The sequence below is a fragment of the Delphinapterus leucas genome, chromosome 19 (assembly GCF_059928025.1).
Source record: "Delphinapterus leucas isolate spDelLeu-1000000601 "Yukka" chromosome 19, BTC_Dleu_Yukka2, whole genome shotgun sequence".
Taxonomy (NCBI): Eukaryota; Metazoa; Chordata; class Mammalia; order Artiodactyla; family Monodontidae; genus Delphinapterus; species Delphinapterus leucas.
Genome location: NC_143147.1, coordinates 56,106,120 through 56,126,388, shown reverse-complemented (window position 1 = coordinate 56,126,388; position 20,269 = coordinate 56,106,120). Strand labels below are relative to the sequence as shown.

General features: G+C 44.9%; 1 protein-coding gene across 3 annotated transcripts in view; it reads left to right on the top strand.

Annotated features, from left to right (window-relative positions):
- The window catches only part of ERN1 (endoplasmic reticulum to nucleus signaling 1), a 95,582-nt gene that overhangs the window by 8,807 nt on the left and 66,506 nt on the right, over positions 1-20,269 (top strand). For all 3 annotated transcript variants that reach the window (XR_016389019.1, XM_022589151.3, XM_089901421.1), the window contains exon 2: positions 17,416-17,536. Coding sequence is in view for 2 of the 3 variants with exons in the window: in XM_022589151.3 (XP_022444859.1) it covers positions 17,416-17,536 (121 nt within the window). In the remaining variant the exon portion in view is untranslated. The remainder of the gene's footprint in view (positions 1-17,415; positions 17,537-20,269) is intronic.

Genomic DNA, 20,269 nt, shown 5'->3' with positions numbered 1-20,269 from the left:
GAGAGGGTAGTGAGGGAGAGAGAAGGAGGCCAGGAAAGTGCCCTGCATGGGGATGGTGCACTTTTCTTGCTGGTTTGTCCTAGAGGGCAGGGACTGTGTTTTGCTTACCTTTGCATCCTCTCTGGCATTTAGCACGGTGAGTCGGTCATACCCCCTGTAGTGGGCACTCAGCAAGTATTGATTGAATTTCTCTTTGAGGCTCTTGAAGACCAATAAGACAAGGAGCTCTTTTACCATCAGGCGATGTGGGCTGTGGATTTGCGGGGGGATAAGGAAAATGTTGCTTTAGCTGCAATCTGTATTCTTTAGTGAGATCTTATCAACAGCGTTTCTTTCTACACAATGAGAGGGTTTCCAAGATACTTGCTTGGGTGGACATGACCCCCGGTGTGTGGTGCTCTCTTGATAGGCTCCTCATATCAGTCATGAGATTAATTTTCCCACCGCCAAACCCCAGGAGATAAATGGTCTGTGATTATTCCAAGTCAGCTTCATTTTTTACTCAGCATGATGTTTCACTATTAAAAAATGAACCTTGATCCAGGGTTGTCCTCTTCTGTATTAAACATGATTTCCCTAGTTAGTAGACTAATTTATAATTATCATTCAAAACCACCCCTTCCCTCAGTGGATTATTTTCCCTCTCTATTTCAGATGAGGGAATCATTGTTTTTGTCCAGGCTGCGGCAATGTTTGTCATGGAAACCGGATTTTTTTCGTACATTATCTGAACAAATAGTGCCGTCAGATCCCTCGAACCTGACATTGTCATTGATCTCCGGTTGGGTCAGAGGACTTTGTTGACCAAACTAAGTCAGATCTCCTTCCTCTTAAAGCAAATGACCCGTGATTCCTGAGGGGCCTCCAGGAGAGAGAGAAACACCTGTCTGGGAGGCCACAGCTGCAACTGGGAATGTGTTACTTGAGGCGGTGCTTCTCCACCCCGGCTGACTGAGTCACCTGGGACCTTTTAAAATACCCTATGCCAAGGTCCCACCTCAGCTGAATGAAATCAGAATCTCTAGGAGTGGAGGTCGGCATCCTTTCTTTAAAAGAGAAAAAAATTTTTTTAAACGCCAGGTGTTTCTAACATGCAGCCAGGTTGAGGCCATCAAGTAAGTCCTATTCCTTTGTCCTGGACACAGCCATTGTGTCCACCTGTGCCCTGTGATGTCACAGAGCCCTAGACGAAACCAGAGCCAGCCTTTGGCTTTTTTTCTGGAGAAGTTAGGACGGATACATTCTTCTAGTTAGTGGCAGAACTAGAAATAGAGAACCTAGCATTATGTGTCTTCTAGTATACTATGTTGCCCAACTTTTAAAGAACAAGTAATTCCAGACAGATGGATATGTATGTGTTTTTGAGTACTAACTACTGAATTTGCTTTTTAAAAAAATCAGCCTTAACTGATAACTGACCTTAAATTCAAATACACTTAGTTACTGAATTATAAGATGTTTGGAATTATTTAAAGTTCCACTTACGCTTATTTATTATTTTTGCCTTCTCCATGCATTAGGAGGCCTAAGGAATCCAAGCAATACTTTTTCCAGTTTCCTTCACATACCCTGGTGGGTCAAATCATCCTTCAAGTTTGCAAGGAGCCTTCTCTAGCCAGAGTGAAGTAGCTAAGGGGAGTGGGTATGGGAGAAATTTGTGGAAGGAGTAAGTTGGACAGTTAAAGTACAAGAACGAAGCATATAAACAAAAAGGGGATTTCTTATCAGGATGAGAATATGTACGTTGGAAGCAGGTCACCGGAGGGTCCAGCTTGTGATGCTCTCCTTCCCCTTTCTGTGTGAGACCTGGGTATCTGGACGGTCACCGGCCTCACAGCCTGAAGGGTTTTTACTGCAGGTGCACCGTTGGAAGGCCGCACCGCAGAAGGCCCTGCAGGAGACGGCCGGTCCCCGTCTCAGCCGCTGCACCTCGGTTATGACTCAAAAGAATCCTAAGAGCTGGTTTACAAAAAAGAGGAAACTCACTTCTAAAACTTATGTGGACTGGGCTGGACCAGATCTAAACTCTGCTGGAACCATGTTGACAAAGGTCCGTAGAATTGGAAGGTCACCCTTTGAAGTCAGCCTCTTTCTTTGGCCGCCCCACACGGCTTGTGGGATCTTAGTTCCCCGACCAGGGATCAAACCCGCGTCCCCTGTATTGCAAGGCAGATTCTTAACCACTGGACTACCAGGGAAGTACTTATATACATATATATATATATATATATATATATATATATATATAAAATTTTTACAAACAAAATTAAATAGTTTTTTTTCTATTGTGGAAGTATTTATAAGATCTCCAGATAAATTCAAATACTGCAAGAAAGGCATAAAGCCAGGTTTAGGGAATCTGACCTCGAAGGCACCACCTCCCTCTGAACAATCCAGTGACCTCATCCAGTCATTCTGTTAGAGTTCATTTTCCACTTGCTGTGGTCTGGTTTTGCGAAGAAGAAAACGGTTTTCTTTACACAGAGAGATTAAGAACAAGTTTATCTGTAGTTTTGGTACTCGAACGGGGGACCAAACCACAGCTGCTTCTAAAACCAACCCTATGTCATGCTTATCTGATGGTTCAGTATTTGGAAGTCTCTGGGGCTTCTGGTGAGGGGGGTGGGGTGGGGGGAGTTCAATCACTTACCCGATTTGTGGTTTGGAGAAGAACAGAGATCTCCCTTTTGGTTTAGGAGGTGGTTGGCTTTAGAGTCTATGGCAAGTACATGTACTTGAGAGTCACCCACGTCCTCCTGAATAACATTAGTCGATTTCTATGGTGTTTCTTTTCCCCCACCCTGAACCTTAAAGTGAATCAGATTATGACTAATTTCCAGTGTTGCAATAGTTAAAGATAAGTTGGGACACTGGGATGTTGAAAGACCAGGATCAGGCATGACTGTGTTCAAAGGCATCAAGACTTCTAAACTCTCATTCTCATGTGGGTTTTGAGCATGTTTTGATTGGTTGGGGGCCGGAAGAATCTACAGTAAAGCGTGAGGAGAGGTGAGGGCCTGCTAAGCCATGGATCGTCATGCCTCTGAGCTACAGGGCACATCCAACCCAGTCTTCTTTTTTTTTTTTTTAATAAATTTATTTATTTATTTATTTTTGGCTGCATTGGGTCTTCATTGCTACACGCCAGCGTTCTCTAGTTGCGGCGAGCGTGGGCTACTCTTCGTTGCGGTGCACGGGCTTCTCATCGCGGTGGCTTCTCTTGTTGTAGAGCACGGGCTTCTAGGCGCACGGGCTTCAGTAGTTGTGGCACGTGGGCTCAGTAGTTGTGGCTCACGGGCTCTAGAGTGCAGGCTCAGTAGTTGTGGCGCACGGGCTTAGTTGCTCCGCAGCATGTGGGATCTTCCTGGACCAGGGCTCGAACCCGTGTCCCCTGCATTGGCAGGCGGATTCTTAACCACTGCGCCACCAGGGAAGTCCCTAACCCAGTCTTCTTACTTTATAGAATCAGAAGCTGATGCCCAGAGAAGTTTAATGACTTGCTCAGAGCCCAAACCAGGACACATATTCCTGTGGCCTGTCTCATTGTCTTTCAGCTTCCCTGGTCCAAAAAACATCTGTTGAGCATGTGCCAGGCTCGTGGGGATACCTTGGGGTTTTTTTACTTGGAGTTTAAGTTTTTTTGTTTTTTTTTGGCTGTGCCACGCAGCATGTGGGATTTTTAGTTCACCAACCAGGGAACAAACCCGCGCCCTCAACGGTGAAAGCGCAGAGTCCTAACCACTGGACCTCCAGAGAATTCCCTTAACTTGGAGTTTAAAGGATGATTAGCAGGTTTTGGGGTTGCATGAACATAGGATAGGCCAAGGAGTGAGCAGAAGGCCTGAGCAGGGAAGCGTGGGCTCAGAATCTTAAGGAACTGCTCTGGGCACGGCCCGGGCTTGCTGCCAGGTCAGCTTCTGGAAGGCACAGTCATGGAACCTGCCGTCTCTCCCCTGGTATTACGCTGTTTCTCTGCTAGATGGTAAACTCCTTGAAGGCAGGAGTCTTATAGGCCTTGAGGCTCCAGCACCTCATGCAAAACGGGACCCTTCTTTCTGTGTATCTGTAGGAGAAAAGAGTCCAGTGTGGGGTGGGGTTGAAATAGGTGAACCAGCAAGTTAGTTGGATGTAGAAGAGTCAGTCAACAGGAAGAAGTGTGAACCAGGGAGTGCCTGGAAGAGACTGATAAATACTGCATGTCCTTGCCAACCTGCCTGAGGAACGTGAGCCTGTGATCCGGGACTAAACATTGATCCCTGAGGTTAGTGCCCACTGGATTTCTGCCGCCTGTAGCAAAACTAGCCCTGGAAGTGACTGCAGGTACTGCAGAGAGGGAGCCCCCCGGAGAGGAAAAAGAGAGGAGGGGGCCTGCTTCACTCCTTCCGAGGGGACTTTGTGATCCCGTGCATGGTGTCTGGACAGAGAAGTCGCTCAGAGGAGGGGTCTCGAAAGCAAGAGACCTTGCGTTGGAGGTTGTTCTGTAGGCCACATTTCACCACAAAACCAGCATTGTTGGGCCTCCCTGGTGGCACAGTGGTTGAGACGCAGGGGACACGGGTTCGTGCCCCGGTCCAGGAAGATCCCACATGCCGTGGAGCGGTTAGGCCCGTGAGCCATGGCCACTGAGCCTGTGCGTCCGGAGCCTGTGCTCCGCAACAGGAGAGGCCACAACAGTGAGAGGCCCGTGTACCGCAAAAAAAAAACACCCAGCATTGTTAAACTCCCCCACAAAGTTTCAGCGTGTTATGCTCCTGTTCAGCTGTAAACCGGCTAAGCAACACTAGTCTGACGTTAGTATCAATGAAAACACCAGAAAAGACTCACCTGGGGTGTGAACACAGACTGGTATATCTAACACTTCGGCTTTGAGGAGCGTTTTTCCCTCTGGATCTGCTTTTACACCTGTATGAACAGCATGCCCTCCTGCTCTTTCTGTGAGCTGCATAGGAAACAAATAAAACATGGATTTCGTGGCCCACTCCATACAAGTACACACTCGGCCTTCTTTTTTTTTTTTTTTGCCACATGGTGCGGCTTTCAGTATCTTAGTTCCCTGACCGGGGAGCGAACCTGTGTCCCCTGTAGTGGAAGCATGAAGTCCTAACCACTGGACCGCCAGGGAATTCCACACACACTCGGCCTTCTGTCTGCTTCCCCAGCCCCTCCTTGTCCCATTCCCCGCTCTGCTTTCTCTCTCCAGCAGCACTGGTCTGATAGGTCCTCGAACACAGCAAATTATTTTCAGTCTCAGGGCTTTCACATAGGCTGTTTCCTCTGCCCAGGAAATTCTTCCCTTCCTTCTCCCGTTCCTGTAGATCTTAACTCAGATGTCACTCCTTCAGAAAAACCGTTGACACTGTGATCCACACCCCCTCATATGAGACCAGATTGGCTTCTCCTTTTATTCTCTTATGGTCTCTTTCATAGCACTTACTGCAATTTGCTATTCTGTTTGTGTGACATTTTTACTGCTGTGATCCCTTATTAGAGTATAAGCTCCATGAGGGCAAGAATCAGATCACTGTTGTGATTAGATCCTAGGGTCTTACACAGCTCTTGATTAATCAGCATCACAAGAACTGACACTTATGTGATGCTCACTGTACACTAAGAGCTTTACATATATTAACTCATTACGCATATTAACTCAACACTCCTTTGAAGTCGGTATTATTGTTGTCCCCCATTTTACAGGTGAGAAAACCAAGGCACAGGGAGGTAAGTGACTGCCCTTCTAGCAGCCACATTATATTGCCCAGGCACTAAAAATGAAGCTTAACAAATATATGTTGAATTGTTCAGCATCTTCAGAAAATGAGGGCTACTACGTAAGTGAGTTTCCAGGTAATTCAAATACAGTCCTAGAACTTGTAACGTAGTACCATTTGGTGAAAACCCTTTCAGCAGTTACACTCTTCTTCCTTCTTAAGCACCACAAGCCAAACCTATTTTAACCTTGTCTTAATTATTCTAGATTGTCAGCACCAGCTCTTACACTATCCCTGTCTGCCCACCAGAGTAAGAGATGGGGAACAATTGAGGTCTGGGGCAGAGTGGTTAATCAGGTTTTGAGTTTTGTTTACTTTCTGATGGTATCTTTGGCCAGCACCAATTTTTTTAATGAAATGATCTTCCCTAATATTTACATAACTCTTGTCTTTGACATTCTTAATATTTATTTTTCTTTCCAAGCATTCAAAGGGATATTGCTGTTCCTTAGTTTTCAAAAAAAAAAAAAAAAAGATTTGGAAGCTTAGCCACCTTGCCCCACAGTTCAGATACCCACGGAAGCCAGTCTTCTGACCTGGAGAAGTTGGCATTGAGATTGGGTGACCTCCAGATGAGGCAGAAGACTGACAGGGACGGCGACTTTACGAAGAGAGGTCCCTGGGCGAATGGAGCCTGTTGGCGGTAGGGCATGTCCTGTTGAAGCCTGTCCCCTCCCCTCTCCTGGCCCTGGACAGCCTTTTTTCCTTTCTCCAGAGGGAGTTCTGTCCTCCTTGGTGTCTGGAAGGGATTCTTCCTTGAACCCAAAGGCGTGGTATCTCCTTGCTGGTAATTCTTTCCTGCTCCTGTTTCCTTCCTACCCTTGGTGAGCTGGAGGAAGCAGCATCCTTCCATCTCAGCCAGTTTCTCAGTCCTCAGTTTTCACACCACAACTCCATAGGTTTGGTTGTGCCAACAGTCTTCCAAGCAGTTTCTGACGCTTTCCTGTCTCTGTCCAAGTGTGTGAAAGTTGCATTGAGATGTTTACATTTGCCTCTCAGAGGAGCTTGGAAAATAGAAACCTATGCTGAGGGACTTCCCTGGTGGTGCAGTGGTTAAGAATCCGCCTGCCAATGCGGGGGACACGGGTTCGAGCCCTGGTCCGGGAAGATCCCACATGCTGCAGAGCAATTATAAGCACGTGCATCACAACTGCTGAAGCCTGCGTGGCTAGAGCCCGTGCTCCGCAACGAGAGAAGCCACCGCAATGAGAAGACTGCAGCAAAGAGTAGACCCTGCTCGCTGCAACTAGAGAGCTTCATCAAAGGAGTGGGCAGTGGCCACTGTATCATCATTATCATCAAAGAGCACTTTTTTTAAGCCTCTAGAACTGGGCTGGATAAATGTATTGCAGGAATTTTTTTTTATGGTGGCTAAGTCTGTGACCTTTGACTCTCTGTGATGTTATCCCCGCCCACTTAGATCTACAGTGAGATCTCAGGAATTTTTATCCAGAGCATTTTTTTAAAGACCCCACCCTGTATAATTCTCAGTGCCTTTTGGCATATTGGGTGTCTATGTAGAATCTACAAATTACCAATTTGGTGTCTCATCCAAAAGATCCTACCCCCATATCAGAGGAGAGTGTGATCTCCATCTGCCCCCGCAGGACAGCTCAGCAGGGTTGAGCTCCAGGCCTCAAGTAATTGAAGCTTATGTTTCTCAGAGAACCATGATTTAAAACAGTGAAATTATAGTGTGGTGTAGTGGGCAGAGGTCCAGAAGGGGAAGCGGAGACCGTGGCTCCAGTCCTGTGTCTAAAGTTAAGTGTCCGTGGTGCCTTGGGATAGTCACTTCACCTCTCTGGACCTTGACTTCCTCCTCTGTGAACTGAGAGGTTTGGGTAAGGTGATCTTCAGTTATTTTCATCTCTGAAGTTACGTATCCCCGAAGCTGTAAACAGCCCTTCCTGTTTGATCTGGGGCAGGTGGCATGGTGGACTGGGCCAGCAGGGCAGTGGGTAATCTTCAGATGTACTTCAGACAGTGGGGATTCTGGCTAGGGCGAGTCAGTCTGGCCAGGTAGCTCAACTTCAGCCATATTTCATAGTGTTTGACTCCCATTATAAAGCTCGGCAGCATCTGGCAAGCATAGGTGGCAATTATGTCACAAATACAGTTGTTTGTAGATAATTTTTATTTAACTAGAGCATTTATCCACTTTCTACTCAACCCCTTCCATTCCCCATCCCCCCAAAAGAAATCTCTCACCAAGTGTAAAGAGCAAAATTGACAGTTTCACATTAGTTGCTATTATCAGGACTGAAAAATTTGGTATCTAATTGAGTCTTTTTTTCTTCCCCTTGGGGTTTTTGTATGAAGACTTCCTGATAATAGGTTTAACTGCAGTTGAATATACATGCTCAAATGTATCAAATCTGGCTTTTTGTAAGGCAGGTAGTCCCTTTATGAATTTACCGTCTAAGTTAGACCTTTATTAGTTTAGTTTGTTTACGATGCTACTCCATTAAGGTAAGTGAGCCTAATAGGTTTCTCAGTTTTTACAAGGCCTGAATTGCTGCTGTTTCCCTGCAATGAAGACAACAAAATAATAGTGGCAAGACGTGCATTCTAAATCGCAACCTCAGGGCTTCCCTGGTGGTCCAGTGGTTAAGACTCCATGCCTCCATTGCAGGGGTCACAGGTTCAATCCCTGGTCAGGGAACTAAGATCCCACTTGCTGCATGGCATGGCCAAAAAAAAAAAAAAAAAAATTCAACCACTAAATGATGGTGAAACCTTGGGGTTTAGTTTTTTTTAAATTATTAATTAATTAATTAATTAATTTTATTTTTGGCTGTGTTGGATCTTCATTGCTGCACACAGGCTTTCTCTAGTTGTGGTGAGCAGGGGCTACCCCTCGTTGCTGTGCACGGGCTTCTTATTGCGGTGGCTTCTCTTGTTGTGGAGCACAGGCTCTAGACCCATGGGCTTCAGTAGTTGTGACATACAGGTTCAGTAGTTGTGCCTCATGGGTTCTAGAGTGCAGGCTCAGTAGTTGTGACTCACGGGCTTAGCTGCTCCGCGGCATGTGGGATCTTCCCGGACCAGGGCTCGAACCCGTGTCCCATGCATTGGCAGGCAGACTCTCAACCACTGTGCCACTAGGGAAGTCCCTGGGTTTTAGTTTTAATATTATAAAATGCTTGAGGGGGCTTCCCTGGTGGCGCAGTGGTTGAGAGTCTGCCTGCCAATGCAGGGGACACGGGTTCGAGCCCTGGTCCGGGAAGATCCCACATGCCACGGAGCAACTAGGCCCGTGAGCCACGATTACTGAGCCTGTGCGTCTGGAGCCTGTGCTCCGCGACAAGAGAGGCCGCGATAGTGAGAGGCCCGCACACCGCAATGAAGAGTGGCCCCCACTTGCCGCAAATGGAGAAAGCCCTCGTGCAGAAACGAAGACCCAACACAGCCATAAATAAATAAATAAATAAATAATTTTAAAAATTAAAAAAATAATAATAAAATAAAATGCTTGAGGACCTTAGGGATTTGATGCCACCCTAAGAACGAGGGCTTGGTTCCTTGTGGTGAAAGGTCTCCTGTAGCGCCTTTCATGCCCAAGTGTATTTCCTCCTCCCTTGGTGTCGATATAAGTTGATGGCAGAGAGACCGTGAAGACAAATGGAACTGCCAGCTGCTTGAACTTAGACTCTTAGCCTGGGGCCCCAGAACCAGTTGGGGAAAGTATCTTCACCTGTTGTGAAATTAGCATACCTTTGCTCTCAGGAATAGAGTGGACTGTCTGAGGAACCTTTTATCAGACCCATTAAAGGAGTAGCCTGAACCACTGAAGAATTGTTAGCTGTCTTGGGTGGTGGTGGATTACACCACATGCGAGAATTGCCACAAATACTAGTTTAACTCTCTCAGCTGCTTAGTTTGGAAACCACACAGTGCTGTTCAGTTAGGCCCTGACCTTTACTGCATCCCAACCAGATACCTGACTCCCATCCAAAGCAAATGTCATGGTTACCTTTATTGACCTAGTATCAGGAAACACAGCAGCCGATGGGCTGATTAAAAGGAACTATATGGTTGATAGATTATTGCTGACCTACACACAGGTAAACAAAGTGTAACAGGATTTGGAATGATTTTGTAATAGATTGAAATCGTTAAGACGTAGACACAATTAAGTCTCTTAATAGCACCAGTGTTTTAATTCTGTTCTTAATCTTTAGTCCACTGAATTGGGATAAACCCAATGAGGTTTCTGTGTCACTCTGTACAGATGACTATACAGAAATCTCCACGTTTGGAGCGGAGTGCTTTACTCTTGGATCAGGTGTGTAAATGAGACGGGGAGTGGGGAGCAGGGTTTGATTAGAATAAAAATCTTTGTCTAATCAGGCCTTTACCTAAGATACCTTCAAAGGAAGGCCTTTGGGAGCTGCTAGTTTAGCCTGCTGTCCTGGTCATTAAGAGGCGTATACTCATGTAGGCTGTATTTTTCAACAAGGGACCATTATGTAATGGGTGTGTGCTGGCATTTACTGGGTACGGATTTCAATCTGACGCTGCTTTGGTGAATTCTTGGTAGTTTTTTGGCCATCACTGAGCGCAGTCTTCTACCATGTGGCCACGTGGCATTAGAATGCTTGGTAGTTTTGTGATGCAACCAGAATTGCAAATGGCCAGGTTTTGCTGGAGTTTATAGCCTGAAGTAGATGATATGGCTGCAAATAGAATTGTAGACACAGATGTCCGTTTTCTGAATGTCGTTTAGTGCCTACCGAGGGACTGTGTTACATAATACTATTTTGAGGAACTTCGTGCTGAATTGCACAGGTTTCCTTTTTTTTATTTTTGGAGAGAAGCCCTTTAGGACTGGCATCCGTTATGGCACGCCAGGAAGTGTCTTACCCATACCTCTCAAAATCAGCTCACCCATCCTGAGGCTTTCAGCTGATTATAGCCAGCAGAAGGATCCAGTCTATTTGCCATTAGCCCTCACCTCTGCTTTCGTATCCATCAGAAACCTCCCTCACCACGTGCACACACGCACACGTGCAGTCTTACTTTCTCTCCCCCTTTAAGGTCCTTTGCCATTGGTACGTCCCCCGGCAGTGAATGCCCTTCTCACCTCTGAGCATTATTGCTAAGGTTAATAATTATAAGCTCTGATTCCCTAGCACATTCTAATCCATTTGCAATTTATTACTCTACATTTCGTGACATGCAATTTTAATTGTTTTCAAGATTTTGCGTGTCCTAAGTAGCAAAACAAAATAGCTTGGAAATCTTTCTGATATAATCCTTCCCTCACTTGCGTACCTGTTTTAAGTCTTACCTATGATACCATCATGTGTATTCATCAACCAACCAGAAGTCCCCTTACTTTCGCTTTACCTCTGTGGCCCGCTGTCCGGTGGCTTTGAGCTGTGGCAGGGAGCCCCGCACTGCACAAGGCAGACTGGTTGTTGGTGGCAGGTTGTAGGTTCCAGGGATTTAGGTGCACCCTACGTTGTGTAAGGATATTCTATTGGAAACATGCTAATATCCATGCTAGACTTACACAAGTAGGGTATTTATAGTTTGGAGGAATGGTTTTCTTAACCTTAAGTAAATAAAACTAAAGTGAGGCTTATGCAATATAACATTGCATAATCCAATGAACACTGAAGAAAGATTAGTTAAAAAAAATAAAACAAAATACCAACAACCCCAAAACCCCCAGCCTCTCAGCTAATCCTGGAAATCAGTGTGGTACTCCTAAAAGAAAAAATATATATGTTATTTTGTTGTTAGCCAGATTATCGTATTCTAGAATTATTATAAATGTTTTGGTCTGTTGGAATGGAGGTAAGAAAGGGAGAAGTTTCCCGGGAAAGATTTTTATTCTAATCATTTTTACTGTTTTTATGTCTACTCTGCTAGTGCTGCCATATAAATTGAGCTTTTGGAGATGGACACTTGGGTTAGACCTGATCAGTTTGCACACCACCTGAGAAGTGCATGGCTCTCTTGTTCACAGTGTGGGTCTTCTCTGTGTGTGCACAACTTTTGTGTGGGGGTAGAACACACTAGTTTGGGAAATAGAAACGATACTGCGGTACTCATCAAGTGTAGATCACTTTGGAAAGCTGGATATGAGACATGTGTGTGCGTGGCCCACTTTTTCCCCCTGCCTCTGAGATGAAAGGTCTGTGCAAAGTTTATTAATCTTATTTCTGACCCTTGTTATTAGGTAGTCCGTTAACCTGTGGGCTGGTTCTTGAAATACCTATCTGAAATTTAAGAATTCCAATGTTTCTTTGGAAAATGCAGCCTTTTGAGAAACCTTGATGGGGAGCACAGGGCTGCCCTGTGTTCTGACTCTTAGAGCAGCATGCAGCCTGCTTCCTGCTGTTCTTCCTCAGGTGCCAGAGGGTGGGTGCAAGGGAGCAGCCACTTCAGTGATAGCCTGGCAGCTGGAACCGAGCCCCGGCCTTGCTGACTCTTCTCCTCCAGCTGCTGGTGGTGAGCCACCTCTGGCCTGACCCACCCCAAGTACTAGTTCAGAAATTGGTGGGTTTGTGTTAGAGGCTTGTTTCATTTGTTTTTGTGCTACCTAAACACATATCTGTCCCTTGTGTCCATAGTGCTCTTTACTGAAGACTTTTTTCTAAACAAAGTTATCTCAGAACTTGTTTTAGAAGGCTTTTTTTCTTACCTGAAATACAAGCAGTTGAGGTCATTAATGCAGGAGCAACTGACAATTAGCTGAGTTTAGAATATTAGAGAATGAAATTGTCAGCGACTACTACCTTTTAATCGTCTCTGTATGAGCAGTTGGTAGCTGCTTTCATGTCTTTGTGGGAAATGCAGAGCAAGTGGTGCATTTTATGCAGTGGTGTATCTGCTGGACTTTGGGAAACCTTGCTTCATAATCAGAACATTGAACATGAGGATCCAGCCCCGGAATTATGTTTTCACGGGAGGGAGTTCTGGCTGAGCAGGGCGGCAGTGAGGACTGTTTTTACCACGGAATCAACATAAGTGAAATAAGCTGGTTTTACAGACACCCACTTCCCTGGCATCATCTGGTCCGAATTGCCAGGCTCCATGGTCCTCAGATGGGGCATTTCCAGAATTGTTATGTCAGGGTCACCTCGTGTGAGAGGACGTATGTGGCCAGACTTCCATGAGGACCAATTAGCTAATGGATGTCTCGTTTTAGGCTGGACTAGATTCCCTGCCACTTACCTCTACAATGTCACTGCAATTACTTTTTTAGAAGTCACTGTCGAAGCCAGGAGTGTATAACCCACTTGTTTGAAAAATGAGTCAGATTCCAGGTAATCAACTTGAAACAGATCTGCAGGATCAGCCTTTTCTTTCTGCTTTCAGGCTCTCTGGAAACTAGTTTGCATAACCCTAGGGCCTGCTGCTAATTCATCCATTGCAGGGAAAAGGGAGCACCGACAGGGTGAAGGTGATATGCAAGGTCATTATTGTGAAGCAGTGTTTTTAGATGTTTAGGTACAAATAGTTCTCAGCTGTGCTCAATATCGCACATTGCATCTAGAAGCTTATTGAAGTCACGTGAGTTATAGCAGCTATATCTGAAAGCAAACATTTTCATGCTTTAAAAAACGCTGGGGGAAAAAGGCAGAAATTTTGTAATATTAATTTGCCTGATGAGAGAATAACGCTGTTCAGAGTGGCTCGTTCTAATTTGAAAATGTCAAGACCTTCAAAGAAGAGAAAAATCTGTCGGGTTGATAGGGTTTGTGACGTGACTGCGGACATTGTGATTCATTCAGCGCTCTCAGTTGCTAAATTCAACTCCTAGCCAAACCTGGTCTTTTTGAGATTTTTTAGAAGACTGTATTAGTTATGTGATTAGTGTTTTATTTCGAGTCACCAACCAACCATAGACAATTGCTCTTCCTGTGGTTTCCAAGATGCTCAAACAAGGCAGGTGGCTTTTGTTTCCACACTGGTAGTGGAGCAGCGCTGATATGTTTTAGTAACTATTGGCCCCTTTTAATAATATCAGTACTGTGATAAGATGTATTGGAGGCATTTAGTTAATTATAGTTGTACTGTAGGCTTTAATAACAGCAAAACTTTTCTATTCTGGACACACACTCTCTGACTGGGAGACCTCTGTGTTTCTAAACTTTTGTCCCTTGTTTGGTGGATATCAATGATCAAAGGTGATCAGGTTGCCTAATATCCTGAGGTGGAAAGTGCTTCTGGAACTTAGGGGCTCGCTGAAGCTCCTTTAAATCCCAGTTTGTCTTCCACCTGCTAACTTGTCCATCTCCTTTATATTTTATGAAAACTTCATTGCATATTACATGATCATATTATAGAAAATTTTGAAAATAGAGGAGAAAAACTATGGCTTTAATTTTACAATATTTTCTTCATCTTTTTTTTTTCTATAGATATATTAAAAAATAGCTGTGTGTGTGTGTGTGTGTGTGGTGGTGGGGGTGGTTAGGACTGTTTCAGTCTCAAGGGACAGAAACCTAGTTCCAATGAGTTTAAGAGGGGAATTGATTGCAAGGATTAGGTGTCCATGGGCCCAAGGACAGGAGCTTGGCCAGGCCTGAGGAGCAGTGGAGGCCAGGGCCCCTCTCCCAGCCTTTCAGCCATGTTTCTTCTCAGGCCTCTTCCTTCCTTCCTCCCTCCCTCCCTCCTTCTCTCTCTCTCTCTTTCTTTCTTCCTTCCTTCCTTTCTTTCTCTCTCTTTCTTCCCTCCCTCCCCCCTTTCTTTCTTTCCCTTCCTTCCTCCCTTCCTCCCTCTCATCCAGCTTTTTCCACATGGCGGAAAACGTATCCGCAGAAATCTCCCAAGTTTAATTGCTTAGTACTTCAGCCACCCAGATTGTTCAACCCAACTCTGGTGTGATTCCCAAGACCTTAAAAATGGTTGTTCCGGGCTTCCCTGGTGGCGCAGTGGTTGAGAGTCCGCCTGCGGATGCAGGAGACACGGGTTCGTGCCCCGATCCAGGAAGATCCCACATGCCGCGGAGCGGCTGGGCCCGTGAGCCATGGCTGCTGAGCCTGCGCGTCCGGAGCCTGTGCTCCGCAACGGGAGAGGCCACAGCAGTGAGAGGCCCGCGTACTGCAAAAAAAAAAAAAAAAAAAAAGGTTGTTCCTAGGGTAACTATGTGACAGGTGGAGGAGATTTCTACCTGTTGGCACCCAGATATGCATATATCTTCCCTTTTCATTTATTCAGTCTTCCACTGCCCCCACCTGACTTCATGCGGCACCCCACATCAAGCTGCAGACCATTCTCCTTTCTCAGTGAGAGGCAGCCTGCCCACCCCTCCAAGTCCCATTTGGCTCCAGTCCTCAGTGATCGTCATAGGGTCACTGTTCTCCAGGCCAGGTGCTCCGGGTGATGTGTGTTCCTCTGGTTCAGGTATGAGCAGGTCCAGATGAGGCTTGTCACCATCAATACCCTGTGAACTAAAATAATTTTAAAACCCCCAAAATAGTTGGTGTATAAGACCTTTGGATTCTGCCTAGGGCAGATGCTACCCTTGGGGCTTCCGTTTTCCTAGCCAGGTTGCACTGAGACTGATTTCCTCGTTGCAAAGGTGACGTTAAAAGCAGACTCTTCTTCTTCATCCTTAAGGCTTTACATGGAGAGTAGACTCAGCGGGTAGGGGTAAGGCTTGCTGTTGTTTCCCTCATTCCAGGTGAGGAGCCCTGGCCCTGGGCAAAGTGGAGGGCGGAGCTTCTTCCCCTCTAGGCCAGACACGTGCAAGAGGTGAGAGGAAGTTCTGGCAGCCGCTTCGCCCCCTTGTCAGGGGGTTTCCACTTTGGAAAAGGAATGCAAGGACTGGAGTGTTTGTCCTGCCACCTCAGGCTGCCCTGGAGAGAGCCATTAATTGAACTTTCCCTTTTGAAGGATTAACTAGTGTCATCCTGGCTTTTACCAAGAGTGACCAGGTATTTTGGGATCAGGCTTCCATGCAGAAGTAACCCTCCAGTCTCTATGTTCTGTGCTAAAAGCCAGCCATACTCCTATATTTTAAAAATAGCATTTGTAACAAAATTCAAACTGTCGCAGTGTAAGCAAGTTGCATTGACCTATTATTATTATTTTTTTTTTTTGTGGTACGCAGGCCTCTCACTGTTGTGGCCTCTCCCGTTGCAGAGCACAGGCTCCAGACGCGCAGGCTCAGCGGCCATGGCTCACGGGCCCAGCCACTCCGCGGCATGTGGGATCTTCCCGGACCGGGGCACGAACCCGTGTCCCTTGCATGGGCAGGCGGACTCTCAACCACTGCGCCACCAGGGAAGCCCCACCTTGACCTATTTTTAATTCAAGACCTACAGGAACCAGCTGATTGGTGGGACAGTATAGTGACAAAGAAAGAGAAAAATCTCATTACAAGGTAGCATTGCTGAGTGGGCCCAGACCTCAAAAGGGTGTTGTCCTAGGAAACTGTACCAGCTATCACCTGCTCATGTGTGTGTACACGCACACACACACACACACCCACAGCTGCTCCCATGGAAACCATGTGGATGAGTGTACTGTTCCTAGCAAAGCTAGAGGACGGGCAGGCAAAAAAAAAATATCTGTCCAGTATAATTATAACCACAGTGCACATTAAATTTTGGATTCTATATTTTTCACATGATAACATATGCAAGCATTTTTCTATATTATAGATTCCTTCAAGTGCTATTTTAATAATTACATAATATTCCATTGACTTTGCCATAATTTGTTTCAACCATTTAGAAGTTCAGGTCTTAAAAAAAAAAAATTGAGGTCTTTCCTGTTTTTTGTGTTTTTAAATGGGCTATAATGAGTAACGTTGTGCAAAGAGCTTTTTCCACATCCAGAGTTATTTCTTTAGGATGTAGAAGTGGAACTACAGGATGAGAAATATGAGTACTTTTATGCTTTCCAGAAAGGTTGCGCTAACTTATCATTTTCATTGCCAGTCAACGATGGATGAGAAAGTGAATTTCACTACCTTTGGCTATTTTCTGTAAAATATTTTTTTTAATTCATTAAGCATAAGAACATTTTGATTTAAATTATATTTTGATTATAAGTAAAGAATAATTTGGATTATGTTTTTTATACATTTTCTTTTATAACATGTCTCTCTCAAAATCTTGGTGTTTTATTATTATATAAACTCTTTATGAGTTTATGAGAACTGTTTTTCCTATTTTGCTTTAAATGTTTCCCCCCAATTCCCTGCCTTTTAAAATTTCGTTAAGTGCGTGTGGGTGTGTGTAGGTGTGCTGGCGTTCTTGCAAGATGGAGTCTTGCAAGATAACCAGGTTTTAGAAGGTAAAGTATAACCAAGAGAAGGAAGTCAGTTTGAAAGCTGAGCATACTTTCTCTGTTTCAATGGAGGCTGGCCTTGGATTCTTTCAGAATCCCCATCCCTGACGTGTTAGGTCATAAGCCCGTGTGCAGGAAGGATTGCTGCTCAGATAGAATAAGGCAACCTGGTTCTAGTCCTGACCCAGCTGTTGTCCAAGATGTTGTCCGTCTTGTCAGTTCAGCAGCAAACCTTGATGGGAACTTAGGCTCGCCAGCCTCGGTTTCTTCATCTGTAAGGTGGTGGATTTTAGAAGGATAACTTTTGGGGTAAGGGAGGGGCCTGTCTGTGATTGTACATGCCCAAGGTGAGGACTCATATTGACCACGTAGATTCTTCTACCTCTCATTGCAGATTTTTGGAAGTCCCAGCACTGTGACACTTCCTGAAACCTTGTTGTTTGTATCAACCCTGGACGGAAGTTTGCATGCCGTCAGCAAGAGGACAGGCTCAATCAAATGGACTTTGAAAGAAGGTAATTTAGATTTAGTCCTTGGGTAACATGGACATTTGCTCAGCTGCTTCCAAGGAAACATTCCAGAAAAAGAGAAAAACAGTTATACATTATTTAATAAAATTAAAAAGGATAATGGAGTCAAGGAGAAGAGAGGGGTTGCACTCAAAGGGTATGTTTACAGCTTGAGTTGTGATTATCTGCTAAGTGTATCAGTTGAGACAAGCTATATCTTTCTTCTTATTATTATTATTTTGCTTCTGTCTGGATTTCATGTCTAAATGGCTCTAGGCTTTTCTATTAATAGTTCTGGCTAGTTGGTCTTTAGGAAGACATGCTGCTTTAAATTTTTTTTTGAGTTCTAATGATTAGAATCTTGTAATCATAATTACAAGAAGGTATCTTCTCTAACCTCAAATTACTGATTTGTTTTTATAGAGGCTGAAATAACTGAGGGCTGTGAGAGTTGACATTCATCCAAGTTAGTCACTTTATTGGCTCTTTACATCAGGGGAAGTAGAGGACTAAGCTTGTCTCTCATTTAATCTACCGTGCTTCCATTTTATGATCTTGTCTTCCTGGTGATGGTTGGCAGCGTGGAGTCCCAACAGCTGGGAAATTATATTCAATTCCCAAACTAATCCTCCCTGATAAAAGCCAGGCAAATCCCAGGATTGGGGGCTTCAGAGTCATCTCTATTATTCAGTCCTGTCATAATTCTCCTTTGTCCCTAAATTCAGGTCTGACCGGTATGTTCTCTTTCGTCACTAATCTGTGACTCATTATTCTCATGAGCACAACAAGTGTTTTCCCTTCATTAATAAAATGTTCCAAAACAGTATTTTACATGGAAAAATATTGGTGTATATCAGAAGGTCACACATCATCTTGTCAATTCAGCAGCAAACATTACCATCCATAGATGCTGGCAGCTGGGGTACCACAGACTGCCCTCCCTCACCTGCTGGGCCTGCTTGGATCAGCAAGGACTTTAAGTGATGGAAAGGACCAGGTCTCTCAGAAGTGAGGGGCCACAAGAAGATGGGAGAGCCCAGTTTTGGCAGTGCCTTACAGTCTCCCAGAATATTATCTGTGCTCTTTCTCCTCGTGTTTATGCAGAGTTCTTTATATTTCAGAATTTCTGACTTTGTCCAGAGATGAAAATCAACAAGTCACAAAAGGATTGAGATAAACATTTTCACTGTTAAATGGTAGGGCTGTTCCCTCAGTTTCAGTATTCCCAGGCAGGGCATTTTTGCCCCCAAGCCACTTCATTCTTCTGTTTTGCTTTCCCCTACATGTATTGTTTTAAATTGATCTCCAAGTCTTAATTTCTGCAAGTAGCCTCTGCTCTGTCCAGCAAAACTGTGTCCTGCCTCGTTTGTTACTTAGCCAAACATAAGAATTAATCTGGGGACTTCCCTGGTGGCGTAGTGGTTAAGACTGCTTGCTCCCAGTGCAGGGAGCCCGGGTTCGATTCCTGATCTGGGAACTAGATCCCACATGCATGCCACAACTAAGAGTTCGCCTGCCACAACTAAGGAGCCCTCCTGCCTCAGCTAAGACCTAATGCAACCAAATAAATTTAAAAAATTGTTTTTAAAAATCAATCTGTTCTGTTCTGTAACTTAGAGCTTAAAGAATTTGCCTCCTTTTAATGTTTAGAGAACTTAGTCTGTGAAAGATACTGTATGGGGCACAAAAAAGAAAAAGACAGCCCCTGCCCTCAGGGAGCCCATAGTCGGGAGGGAGAGATGACAAGTACATAGAACTTCAACCGGGAGCAGCCTTGTAACCGCCAAAGAGAGTGCTAGGAACTGCTGTGAGCCCGTGTCCAGCTGCGGGGGCAGGAAAGGCTCCAAGCATTGGAGCTGAGCCTTGGTGGATACATTGACTTTCAGTCGGGAGTGAGGCCTGGCAAGGGGCAAAGGAGGCACCAGGTCTGGGGTGTGGGCACTGGTCCGGTTTGGGAGGAGCTTAGGGATGGAGGTGGAGGGAGGGAGGCAGGGGGAATATTGAGCCCTGTGGTAGCTCTGAGCCATTTGTACTTGAGTGAACAGGAAGTTGGGAGCCATTGAAGCGGCTGAGCAGGTGAGTGACTCAGCAGGTGCTCTGCTTCCAGATTAATCCAGCAGCAGTGCATGGGGTGACTAGAGACGTGAGACAGACCTGAGAAAGAGGGGCAGCGGGAAGGGAAGAGGTGGGGAGGATGAGAGGCGTGCCAGCAATAGAATCAGGAGAATCCAGCAACTGGTTAGGTAGGCAGAGCAAGGAGGAGATAAAAGACGCTTAAAGGCAGAATTAGAGAAAACCGATTAAGGCCTAGTAATTTCAAGTAATGAAATTCAATTCAGTGAAATTTCAATATGTTCTAAGTCTCACTGTTTTTCTGAGAATAAATTGGCTTATTTTAGCTAAATTCAGCCCCGGGTAGCCGCTCTGTCTCTGTTTCTATACAAAGATTAAAGATGGTAACATATATAGAGACCCTGAGTTTTCAATTTAATTTTAATCTTGCAATTATAACTGAAGATTTCAAAATTGGTATTTCTAAACCATTAATACGTAAGTAGATTATTAAGATATCCAGATACTGTTGTAGACCCTGAGGATACAGCAAAATACTTGCCCTCATAGAGCCTTCATTCTATGGGGCGAACAGATACAGAGATAAAGTACATAGTGGTAACTGACAAAGGATTAATCTCCAAAATATACAAGCAGCTCATGCAGCTCAATATAAAGAAAACAAAC